This window comes from Chaetura pelagica, unplaced genomic scaffold (genome assembly GCF_000747805.2).
Source record: "Chaetura pelagica isolate M959 unplaced genomic scaffold, ChaPel_1.0 scaffold127, whole genome shotgun sequence".
Lineage (NCBI taxonomy): Eukaryota > Metazoa > Chordata > Aves > Apodiformes > Apodidae > Chaetura > Chaetura pelagica.
In genome coordinates this window covers 2,496,255-2,509,133 of record NW_009953923.1, presented here as the reverse complement: position 1 = coordinate 2,509,133, position 12,879 = coordinate 2,496,255, and the positions used below count along the sequence as shown (strand labels likewise).

At 37.9% G+C, this 12,879-nt stretch overlaps 1 protein-coding gene across 1 annotated transcript in view; it reads right to left on the bottom strand.

Moving 5' to 3' along the window:
* Positions 1 to 1,370: 1,370 nt before the first annotated feature.
* CCDC132 (coiled-coil domain containing 132) overlaps positions 1,371 to 12,879 on the bottom strand; it is a 74,598-nt gene continuing 63,089 nt past the window's right edge. The window contains exons 23-28 of the mRNA XM_010001590.1: positions 8,428 to 8,576; positions 7,411 to 7,507; positions 7,120 to 7,278; positions 4,641 to 4,762; positions 3,373 to 3,562; positions 1,371 to 1,935 (exon numbers count right to left, since the gene is read on the bottom strand). Coding sequence (XP_009999892.1) covers positions 1,816 to 1,935; positions 3,373 to 3,562; positions 4,641 to 4,762; positions 7,120 to 7,278; positions 7,411 to 7,507; positions 8,428 to 8,576 — 837 coding nt within the window. The 3' untranslated portion in view covers positions 1,371 to 1,815. The remainder of the gene's footprint in view (positions 1,936 to 3,372; positions 3,563 to 4,640; positions 4,763 to 7,119; positions 7,279 to 7,410; positions 7,508 to 8,427; positions 8,577 to 12,879) is intronic.

The following is a 12,879-nucleotide window of genomic DNA, read 5'->3' as shown; positions in this document are numbered from 1 at the left end:
GTCACAGAATTGCTCACCTCCTTCCCTGACCCTACACTCCACTCACTGCTACCTTTTGGTAAGCAACCAAATTACAGCAGCCTAAACAGGTCAAGAGACATTAACTATGTGTTCAGCTCACTAATGTCCTGGTAAAGATACTTAAATTTCTTACTTCATCCGTGAGACGAAAATTGAATCAGATTTTACACCAATAACCTCCGACACATTTCTCCTTCCTCCCAGAGTTCTTGTTCAGGATCTGACTTCAGGGCAGATGCACTGACGCAAAAGTCCACACTTTGAGGGTGAACGACACTTTGCCTTTTTTGAACCACCTTTTTAATGTGGGTAAAAGTGACTCAGCATCAACACAAACATTAACACACTGCTAAACAAGTTTTAAATGGAACTCAGCATGACAGTATGGTCAATAAAGAATGGAGTTAAATTGTCTTTCTTCCTTCAAAATCTAGATGAACAAGGGAGCTGAACAGTCAATATTTGAAAAGTAGACCTTAGCATTCTTCTAGAACTGTACACAGGCTTTCACTCATGCTCAGTTCACTTCTGACAAGGAAATGAAGCTACAGAAAAGAGGAATTATAATGATTCCATGGGGCACTTTTCAGTCACTAGGTACTGCTGTCATTCAGCGAGTCTCGATTCTCCCACGTCTGAATTAAAATTACAATGGCAAGTATTTGCCCAAGAGTGAGAATTTACCATGTTGCACACATTAGAGAATTACAGCTTATGTAGGTTATTTTACCTGTTAGCTCAGTGCTAGCACACTCCTTTTTACAAGGTCTGAAAGCACTGCAAAGAAGTTTCTTATGTAATAAATAAATAGATAGCCCCCTAAAACTTTACATGCTGAAAGCCAAAGGCAAACCTGAAAACTTTAGTGTAGTCAGTGAAACTGTGATAAATCAATTTCTAGAACAAATATGCAGCCAACCAATTTTGTCTGGCTGAGGATTGCTCAGGATGTCTACAGCAGAGGAGGAAATAGTAAAATTATCTTAGTATCAATCCAAAACTTCAGCCAAAAAAAATTATTCCTATTCCCTGACATTATGGCTTCAGAACAGGGAGGACTGGCAGAGGGGCAAAAGGGAAGTGATATAAAAGAAACAGTACTAATTTCTATTAGAAATGACATTTTGCATTGTTAAATTAGGAAAATAAAGTCTCACAAATCAATCGTATTAGTGTACAGTATTTATTACCTTCTATTAATCTGAAGTCAATAACTTTGATATGACTAAATCAATTCTGGAATAGCAGACGTTCTGAATACATATGAAGGTGAGAGTCCTTAACAGCAGAGTATTAGTTGATCTGCACTCTTAATCCACATGCAAGATACATTGATCAAATATCATACATTTCTGTTCATTTTATACTGGTCCATAATAAAGCACAATTTCTGATGGTTAGAGCAGGGAGGAAAGAAATAATATTTTCAAGTAGCTCTTTTATAAAAAAGAACATCAACTATATATTAAGCCAATGTGTTTCTCTCTGGTTTTGATTTTACTTACAGTATACAGTTTTGCAAAATATACAGCTCACCAATGATACACAATCAGTGGCCCTTTTACTAAGGGCAAGTAACAACAACAAAAAAAGAGAAGAAATACAACAGAAAAACAAGTCTACAGATTAGAAAAATCATATATTACGCCACTTCAGAAAGTCGCCAATGCTGGTAAGAAACATCATGCACAATGGGTTTTAAGAGAATGTTGTCATCAGTCCACCAGACGTTTGTCTGCCTGCTTCACATGAACAGAAAAAGGTACAAGTCACAAGGAAAACAGCTTTCTCCAGTTATCTTTTAGGCCTGTCTATGTCGTCAATAGCAGCCAGCAGCTTCTGTCTTGCCTTCTTGTTGATATGGGAGCCCAGACAAACATTCACCAGATTAATCAACTGCTTAGTGGAATATTCCTGGCAAATAAAAGCAGATCATGTTATGGCAGAATAAAACACCAGAAAAAGGTAGAAAGCCAGAAAGCACAGTAAAGCGCACTGTGGACTTCTCAACTGAGAGATGTCGTTAGGACACAAGGGAGATTTAAAGTGGCAGTTAAATCAGATCTGGATAGTTTTTATAGCTGAGGCTGAGGACAAAACTGTATTTTGCTACATGGCACATTATAGTGGAAAATGCTTAGAGCTTCAGCAGTGTTGGACTGAGTTCACAGAAAATGTTTCTGTGAATACACATATACATAACTCACATTTTAATGTATTTTCTGTTCTTTGTGTGGTGAGGTGGGAAATGTATAAACAAATGGGATAAGCTTTTAACACAAGAACATTTTTCTAAACAAACTGTGGCAAAACTGGATGATTGTTTTTATTTTGACTTCTCATTTCTAACAAGCTTCTAAATACTTCTGTCTACAGAATCTCCAAATAAGGTTAATTTCAGTGCATGATAAAGGAGGAAAAAATGGCAAAAATGTAAAGACAAGGATTCTTAACACCTGTCAAAGCACCACATTTCCCAGTACTACCTTTATACCTAACACTATCAAATGCATAGCTTCTATCAGCAGGTTTAAACAATAGTTTTTCCATGTAGGTCGCCAAACAACAACTCATAATCTCTCTTGTAGCTCCAAGTAAAACATGGAAAATTATATTAAAGACGTTTGTTTCATCCATTTCTAGTTAGATCTAAAGTAATCCCAAATTGCAGATTTCAAAGTGCTCCATTTTTAAAGGACTTTTCACTTCAATAATGGGCAGGTCCAATAGCACATGACTATTACTTACAGAGTCCTACTGTACGTTAGGTTATGCTACCACGAAAGCATGTTAAATGTTTTGAAAACACAAATGAAGACATATCTTGGAGAGCAATGTTGATCCTGAGTCATTATTAAATGAAGAAGAAAATCAGTGACTCCTATCCACTGTGCCTTAGAGCTTAGTTTAAGCAATCCACTCATGAAGGCAAAGTAAAACTTAATGGTGTGATTTCAAATTATACTATTGATGATCGAGTTGGGAACTTTGGCATATTCCGAACAGCACACAAATATTTTCAACTTCCCTTGACTCTAGTTCGCTACATTTTATGACAGATGTGACTGGCTTACTCATCCTTCCCAGTCATTAGATGTTGAATCAGTACAAATGCATGCTCACTTCATATGGTAATAAATAAAATTAACATATACATGCACACATACACATTTATATTTATACTGCTTCCTATACAGATTTTATTATAATAAGTTAATATATACATATATATGCAGATATTATTTTTTAACACATAGAAGCATTGATCATTCATAGTTGTCAGCACGATTCTGTTATCATCATGGTGAATTTTTCCAATAGGCAGTAAAAGAATGCAAATTTAACTCTTACCCTGTGTTCTTTTATCCAGCGTTCCATATCATTTTCTGTTAGGTAATATGCTTTAATGTAGGTCTCCACAAATTCTTTATCTGGAATAGGTCTAATGTCTGTTAACTTTTCTAATTTCATTAAGAATTGTTGAAAGTCCAGTTGCATCAAGGCACGTCCTTCATTGCTGCACTTCTTCACATTGGCATAACTGAAAAGAGAAACACAGTAGGAAGTAAAACTTAGAAGGAAATAAAAATTAATCTTACCAAGTTGTTCCACTTAGTCCTTTCAGCCTTGAGCAGGAACATAATTATGGTTTTAAGTTAAATGCAGACAAGATCATTGGTTGGGTCTAGTCTCCCTGAAGATTAAATTAATCTCTCAATTTCTGCAAAAGTAGGATGGCACAAAAACAAATGGGCATGAGTTTAAATGATGGCTTGATGGACGCAGTGGAAGCAGATAATCCTCAATAGAGACCTAACACTTGGAGAAGGATGTTGTTGAGGTCCTAAATTAGAGCAGACAACAGGAGAGTGAGATGGAAAGAAGCAAAGTAGGTACTAGGGAGTGAATAACGTAAACAGAAAATAAATATGGAAATATATGTAGGAGGAGTGGAAGACAACACATTTTATTATGCAGAAGAAGCTGTAAGTACAGCACAAACATATGTAGCAAGCAGACAAGAATACAAAAATAAATGCAATCGATGAAAAAACTACAATACTCAGGCTAAAATATTGACTCTGAAAAATGTGGGACATTGATTAAGAGGGAGGGATAAACAAGGTGTAGCAGTTTCTGACAAAGGTGCTTAAGCTTCTATTGACCAAGCTGAGACACCTCCCTGTTCCTGATGAATTTAGAAAATCCTGCTCCACGGCTACTCTAACTGCCAGGGTTGACAACTCCATCTTTCTTCCTGGCAAAGACAAATGGCATCACCATAGAGATACTGACAACTACACTTTCTTCTTTTCTTTGTTGGGAAATGATAATTTTCATATAGAAGTTTCTTTGAAAGAGAAATATATTGTTTCAAATATTTAAAAAAAACACTTGAAGTCTTTCTTCAGCAGTGTCCAGGTGCAAGACCACACACTTTAGGCTTAATGCTGTACCAGGCTCTATAAAACAGCCAAGGACTATGTTAAGCCTTGATATTTTTCAGGCTCCCCAAAAGCTTAACAGTGCACTACAAAATTAGAACTTGTAATTCCATAAAATAGATGTTAGCACTATAGACATATTTACCAAAAGCAAGGCTTTAATGAACTTCTTACCCTTCCACAAGAGTTCTATTGGCCAAACGTATGCAGTGCTCCCAAAGGATGTTGGAGACTGGCAGTGGAATACGGACTCTCTTAGACACCTCATTCAACCTTCTGTTAAATTCTTCAAATTCCTGATGAAAAATGAAAGACCATTATTCCTTCAACATAAAAGCATTCATATTATATACATTCTAGCAACAGCAGCAGCAAAGAATTAGAAATACTCATGAGAGAGAATACTGAAAAATAAGGAGCAAAGAAGAGAAGCTTAAGAGGCACAGACTGTAGAGACAAGCTTAATATGTAAAGCAGAAAGCATACCACTTTCTAGTATATCATTCACAGCATTACCTGAGAAATTATTATTTTTAAAGGAAATACTGCTCTGGTCCCCTGAGGTGCAGTTCTCTGTGAAACTGACACTGAAAACTAACCAAGTAGTGAATCCTTCAAATGTAGTTTTCATCGCCCCACTCCCTAAACTAATCTTTAACTTTTTGGAAGTCATTATACAGCCACTGAAGACAGCTGAGCAATGATGTCTTTATGTCTCTAAATACTCACCCTCTCAGCTTTCAAAGGGAAGCTCAGAAATATTTTAACTACTTTTCATTCTTCAAGTTTTCACAGCAGATAGTTCCCCAGTGCTTTAAAAGGAGTTGAAAGCACCCACTGAGAAGAATCCAAACCAAACACCTTGGGAGCACACTGCAGTGCTAGGTAACAATTTAGGTTGAGGGAAGACACCTGTTTCAACCTGAAACATCAATGGCCTATATGGATTTGAGCTGTTACTATGAGTGACAAACCAGTCATAACTGAATATATTTCCTGCTACAATGATTTTGTGACTTATAAAAATGAAATAGAAGTCTGTTGCCAGTGACTAACACACCTATCATTTAAAAAAAAAAAAGGTATCAAATGAGTTAAACATTAGCAGACCTTGATAATTAACTGCTTTGTGTAACCAGCAAAAGCAATTTGTAATGCACCCTATTAAGACCAGACTTGTCTAACAACATGTTTTAATTCCAAGGCTATTAATCTAGTTTGTTTCTTCAGCTGAAGAAAACGATCATTCAGAAGGGAATCTCAGTTGCCAGTTTAGCTTAGTATCTTACAAAAAATTGGTATTTAACACAAGTTTTCTGAAAGAGGAAATTGGCAAGAGGAAGCAGGGTCCTGCAATGCCATGCTTTAACTGGCATACAACTCACTCTTCTGCAGCTGGAGATGCCTATCACTCTGTATTAATGAAATTCGTGAACAATCTTCTTTCCCAGTTATCTGCTTCCATATATAATGAGTATGGAATTTTGCACGTGTATGCACATGGCTAAAAATAGCTAGTTATTATATTAAATGTTTTGCTTACATCTAACACTCCTGGAGTCCCAGGGCACAAAGGAAATCACTAATTGCTTAGAACCAATTTAAAAGCTTCTGTTGTAAGTATTATTAACTATATAACATAGAGGCCAGACATGGTTTTAAATGGCAGTAGACCTGATTGTCCTGAAACAAATTCATCAGAAGGATGAATCACAAAAGGAAAAAGTTCAACTGCAGAGACCAAAAATTGTAATTACAAACTGGTTTCAAAAAGCCACGACAGCATAAAGAAGAGTAATCACAAAAATTCAGTCAAATTCCATGTAATAATACATCCTCTAACAGATTCTCTCTTCTTTGCATTGATTTTTTTAAAGTAAAGAACAGCTACAGAGTACAAAAGTGTAATCAAAACTGCTGTTCAACACAGATGCGTAACTTCTTCTGTGACACAGACTTCACCTATCTTTAAAAGAAAATTTTCAGTTTCTCTGTAAGAATTACTATCATTCTACCACTACCAGTGTGTCCTTCTAGAGACCTTTAGAAACTTCATTTGGGCATATATAAAAGCATGATAGGGATTCTCACAAGAAGTGGCTCTGTATGCCATAAGGCACAGCAATTGTATAAACACTTCTGCTGAATGCTATTGAGAAGGTGGGCCAACAACTTTGCTTTTACTTTTCTTTTCAAATGCTAACTTTTAAATATAGCAACTTCAATTAGATAATGCATGATCATGATCAGACCTGGTTTGACCTATAGCCCCTACAATACATCTCAAAGACAACCAATAAAATTATGCAGAATAAAAAGCAGCCTTTGTTAAAAAGCCACAACCTCAGGCCACTGGATTTTCCTCAGTTTTACTCTGTTTACTACACATTTATCTACCATTCAAGACTTAGACAAGAAAGTCAATCAACCTGTGTTGTCACTTTCATGCACCATGTATTTAAAAAATCAGCACTGTAAAAAACCTGCAGGCAGCAAGAATAATGAAAATTCTGGACAGATGTACTCGTAAGAACTTTCTACTTCCCTGGATACTGTAGGGCTCTAACTATGCTACTTCAACAGTTTTAGTGAAGTATTACAATAATTTAATCTTTATATAAACTCTAGCACACTATTTCCCAGAAGTATTCACCTTTAAAAGAGCATCTACATATATGTTGTGTTGTGACATTATTTCCTTCACATCCCACTTCACATTAGTCATCAGAAGCAGCATTTGTTCATAATCAATAGCTTTAGCAGCTACAATCCAATAAACTGGTTTACGCAGTTCACTGGCAGTTGACACTGTCTGAAACAGAACACAAATAGAATTCAATTCAGTAAACGTTTGGCTAACGAGAGCAATACGTAACTATGATGTACAAGTATTTATACCATATTGTACAAATTTCAGATTAGCTGTGAATTACACAATTCTGACCTGAGAATAGAACTGCTGAAGAAAAGGCTTCTTGGCAGCTGGCATCACCGCATCAAGATGAGGCTGAAGAAACTCAAACTGCTCAGCCAGAAAAACCCTTTGAAAGCAAAGAAAATTCACTGTGAACTAAATGCAGCATTTGGCATGTCTCTGCACAACTTTTACTATGCAGTTGATGTATTTTGCAATAATGATATGTAACCCTGGAAAATTTAATCCTGAGAAGAACCATACCAAAGGCTACTAAAGTCAGTGGGCAAGTGTCCTGTAATTTCCACACGGTGGGGCTGTCAACATTAATATTAATAAACCCATGTCAGAATTCCAAAACATTCCTAAACACTTATTTACCAGTGAATCTTTTAGAATATAGACTATGAAATCAAAATCTCTCTCAGGGGGAGGATTCCTTAATAGCAACATAACAAAGAACTGTATTTCTAACTAAGCATAAATTAATGCAAAAGAAAGTAAGTTCCTTTGAAAAAATATTTTTAATATTAATTTATAGTTTTTCATATTGTCACATGACCGGGTATTATTCTAACAATGTTTTAAGAGTTTTGCATTACTCACTTGTTATTATCTCTTCCTCACAGGTAAACTTCCACCCGTTGCAGAGAACACTGCAATCCCAGCCAAACCAATATGAACTAAGCAGTTTTGAGACTCAGCCACCCACATTTGAGTACTTAATGTAAGGTTTAAATGAACCATACAGATTAAATAGTCCTCTTTAAAATGAAAGATTTTTCCTGTGATTTGGCCTTGTACTGTCACAAATTACTGGACCAGCTGCAGTAAATTTGATTGCATATGTTTGCAGATGGTTAGACCAGATGGTTAGCTTCCACTACCTTTGATTAAGAAATTACCTCTATCACTCATATTTAAAATCACATTGAGAAGCAGGAATTTTTGACCTCTCAAGAAGGTTTTGGCTGGTAATTGCAATCTGTTATAAGCAATCCATAGCTTCCAGTAACCACAAAATGCACTGCACAGTAAATAACCTACAAGGATTCTGTGGCCACCACTCTCTCTGCTAAACCATACAGCGCATTGCCAGATGTCAGAACTACGAGATGACTGAGATGTGGGCTTGGCACCTTCTCCTTTCTCTCTTCAGCTGCTGTGAGAGTTCCTGTGGGATCAGCAGAGACCTCCTAAAATAAATAATTAAACAACTCAAAAAACATGAAAACAGCAAGTATGGCTTCAGCTGAGCAATTTTAGATGAGAGATAAGATAAAGGAATATTTCTAAGTCTATTGTGTAATTTAAACCAAGCTTGAATCAAAATGCAGTCCCAGAGTTTTCTATTTGAACAGCGTGGTGTTCAAACAGCTGAAAAAAAAAAAAATCACAGCATGTAGATCAGTATCTACCTCAGGAACAGGGAAAAAGAGGGGAAAGGGCAGAAGGGGGCAGAAAAGGGAGAGGAAAGGGATGAAAAAGGAAAAGGGGGAGGATACATAATCAGTGGACACCATCTGAAGGTTAGCTATTTGCCAAAAATGTATCAGGACATGTAAACCTAAATCTAATTCTGGATTTAGATTAATTGCTCATAGTATGCTCACTGTTAACACACATACTATAAAAATACAAGAAATGTTACAAAGCAAAGGCGATATAGAACCCAAAATGAAGGTTAGTATGATACAGCACTGATTTCTCAAACAAAAGCCTTCCGTGACCCTACGATAGAAATTCCACGGCCAGACAAGTGCCACAACAAATCACCTGCTTGTACAGAATGAAAATAAACCTGGGCAATAACACAGTGACAAAGTAGTGGTAAAAATAATTTCTTCAGAAGCACGTCTGCTCTAAAGCAATGTATGAATACACAAGCAATTACATGAGTAATGCTTAGACATGACACAGTTGAACTCAAAAAACAAATTAGCATAATTCTCAGATTGCTGTAAAACTGGACAAGGATAAACCTGGGAACATGATAATTATAGAATCATTAAGGTTGGAAGGGACTTTAAAGACCATCATGTTCCAACTCCCCTGCCATAAGCAGGAAACTCCACCACTAGATCAGGTTGCACAAAACCTCATCCAACCTGGCCTTAAAAACCTCCAGGGATGGAGCATCAACAACCTTCCTGGGCAGCCCATTCCAGTTGCTCACCACCCTTATAGTGAAGAATTTCTTCCTAATATCTAAATCTCCCCTCTCTCAGTTTAAAACCATGACCCCTTGTCCTGTCACTGTCTTCTTTAATGAAAAGCCCCTCCCAGCTTTCCTGTAGGCCCCCTTCAGGTACTGGAAGGCTGCTATAAGGTCTCACCGGAGCCTTCTCTTCTCTAGTTCTGAAAAGCCCCAATTTATCCCCAACTCTCTCAGCCTGTCTTCATAGCAGAGGTGCTCCAGGCCTTTGATCATCTTGGTGGCCCTTCTCTGGTCCCTCTCTAACAGGTCTATATCCTTCTTGTGCTGAGGGCATAAAACTATACAATTATTCCAGGTGGGGTCTCACCAGAGTAGAGTAGAGGGGCAGAATCACCTCCCTGGCCCTGCTGGCCACACTTCCTTTGGTGCAGCCCAGGATGTGTTTGGCTCTCTGGGCTCCAGCACACACTGGAGGCTCACGTTAAGCTTCTCATCTACTACCACCCCCAAGTCCTTCTCTCCAGGACTTCTCTTTATCCATTCTCCCCCCAGCCTGTATTTGTGCCTGGGGTAGTGCTGACCCAGGTGCAGGACCTTGCACTTGGCCTAGAATTTCATGAGGTTGGCATTGGCCCACCTCTCCAGTCTGTCAAGGTCCCTCTGGATAATATATAATAAATAAAGCAGATTTGCAGGTTTTTTATTGTTGTTGTTGGGCTTGGGGTTTTTTTTCCAAGACAAACATAAATTGAGAGGAAATTGCTGTGAAGTAACTAAAGATTTATGAGCAGGAGGAAGAAAAATAGACTTAAGTTGACTGCAACAGCCACCAGGAGCTTCTTTCAGGCTTCACAGAAGAGAACAACTATGTGGAGTGACATGAAACAGAATAATTGCTATGCACACATTTTTCAGACACTTCTGTCTAAGAAAAGGAACACAGTGATCACTAGAAACACCGATGGAACTAAGTGCTGGTCTAATTGATTCTAAACATCAGGACTGAGACAAGGAAGAATATGCCTTGTAGATCTTGGAAAGGTACTGTACAGATTACCAGGTAAGAAGGGGAAAACATACAGGGAGCTTATTCTGAGACAAAAATATCTGACAGAACCATTGTGGTTATATTGCAGCAATTAAAGGAAGGACACACAAAAATTGATTATGTCAAAATGTACAAGGACTTGGTGAGAATTTAAGTAATAACAGAATGAATAGAAAGATAAAAACTTTGCTATTACAGACAAAGCGGCACCGGCATGTGTTTACCACTTGGATGAAAGCCAAGTCAAAATAAACATTAAGAATATAAGATAATGAGGAGGATAACAGTGTCCATGCCTTTAAAAATGGTTTGATGTGTGGAGGAACAAAAAGATAACAAGTTCCACTTTAACTATCCTGGATTTTAGTTGACAGTTGGGTCCTGTGATGTGACAGCCCAAGGCAAGAAGGAGCTGGATTTGCTAATTCAGAAAAGCTCTTTCAGTTCTGCATCTCCTGAAGATGTCAAACACAAAAAATGAGCTAGAGCAGATGGAACATAGCACAGATTGGGAAAGCAGAGTCCTCACTATCAATGAAAGTATCTTCAGGTTTCTAAAAAATATTTCTGTAATAGGTTACAGAAGCAGGAAGCAGATAAAGCAGGTGGCCTTGAAAGATCTCCAGAGAAATTAAAAACAAAGACTGCTGACTGAGCAATATCATCAGCACATCATTAGTAGCATTAAGAGATCTGACAGAAATAGATCAATGAGCAGAAAATAAAACTTCTAAAAGAGACTTATGGTAAATGTCATCAGACACAGTTGCACTGAGCATAGGAACGATTATAAAGGTTAGCTACATCACTACGTTATCTGAAAAATTAATTTTTTTTGCTCTGATATGTGTTCACATTCAGCCAGAGAAAACTGCAATGAAGCTGGCTAAACATTCCATAATACTGTGAAGTTTGCATTTAGCCCAGTCTTTTAAAATGGTTAAGCAAGACAGAAGTCCTGGATAAGTGCTAAAACTCATGTAACTGCTTCCAGGCAGCTCTGAAGATACCTTCCTAGCATGGCCACAAGTACAGTGCACACAGGCAACATCTAATGACCTAGGCATAATGGTCAATTCTTTAAAAATATTAACTGAGTCCAAGACACCACTGATCAACTGTCAAAATCCACTCTTTATCTGCCTTGTTTTCTTTTTCACTTCATGTAATTCTCAAAAAAAAACCACAACAAAGCCAACCAACCAAACAAAAAAAACAAAACAAAAAAATGAGAAGCTTTGAAATGTTTACATGTGATTAAAAAAACCAAACAAAGCCAGAGTCTACCAGTCAATTCTCTATTCTTAGGAGAGACAGCAAGCCCCACAGCTGGGGGAAGAGTATTAGTAGTAAATATTTAAGCATCTTTGTTTCTTTCAGAGACTAATTACAAATTATGTAAAAATCAAATATTAAAGACTTAATTTTGTATTCATCATGCTTCAAAGTTGCCTGTTTCTTCAGCATTGAGATACCTTTCAAACAACTTTTTCTCTACCTGCCTGCTACCCATGAAGGTGAACCTTTTAAATGCCAAAACCATGTTGCACCTGAAGACACAAAATATGCATGAAACAACTGGCTAGATCAAAAATGCTTAGGTTCAATCAGGGAGTCACCTCTGGTTCAAATATATTGGCCAAACACAGTATAAGTGTCTCATTGTCCTGACTTGTTCTACAAAGCAGGCATTGCAAAACCATGTTTCATAGCAGAAAGGAAGCCCAAGGAAACAGCCAGTGGGCCAATCCCCAAGAAAAGCACAAGATCCCTTAGCATGGGACCGTTGCCAAGGCAGGCGAAGCCTGTCTGCTGGAAGTACAAATACAGCAGAGAGAACATGCCTGGAGGTTCCTGGAGTGTGTGGAAGGTAACTTCCTGACACAACTCGTGAGGGAACCAACCAGGGAAGGTGCCCTCCTGGACCTGCTCCTTGCGAACAGAGAAGAACTTGTCGGGGAATGTAACGGTTGCAGGCCATCTGAGGCATAGTGATCATGAAATGATAGTGTTTTCAAATCTTTGTGAAGGAGGGGGAGTCAGCAGAACTGCTGCCACAGACAGAAGGCAGACTTTGGCCTGGTGAGGGAACTGATCAACAAAATCCCTTGGAAGGCAGCCCTGAAGGATAAAGGGGTCCAGAAAGGCTGCATATACTTCAAAAAAGAAGTCCTAAAGGTGCAGGAGCGAGCTGTCCCCATGTGCTGAAAGATGAGTAGGTGAGGAAGAAGACTGGACTGGCTGAATAGAGAGCTTTGGCTGGAACTCAGGAACGAAAGAAGAGTTTATGGCC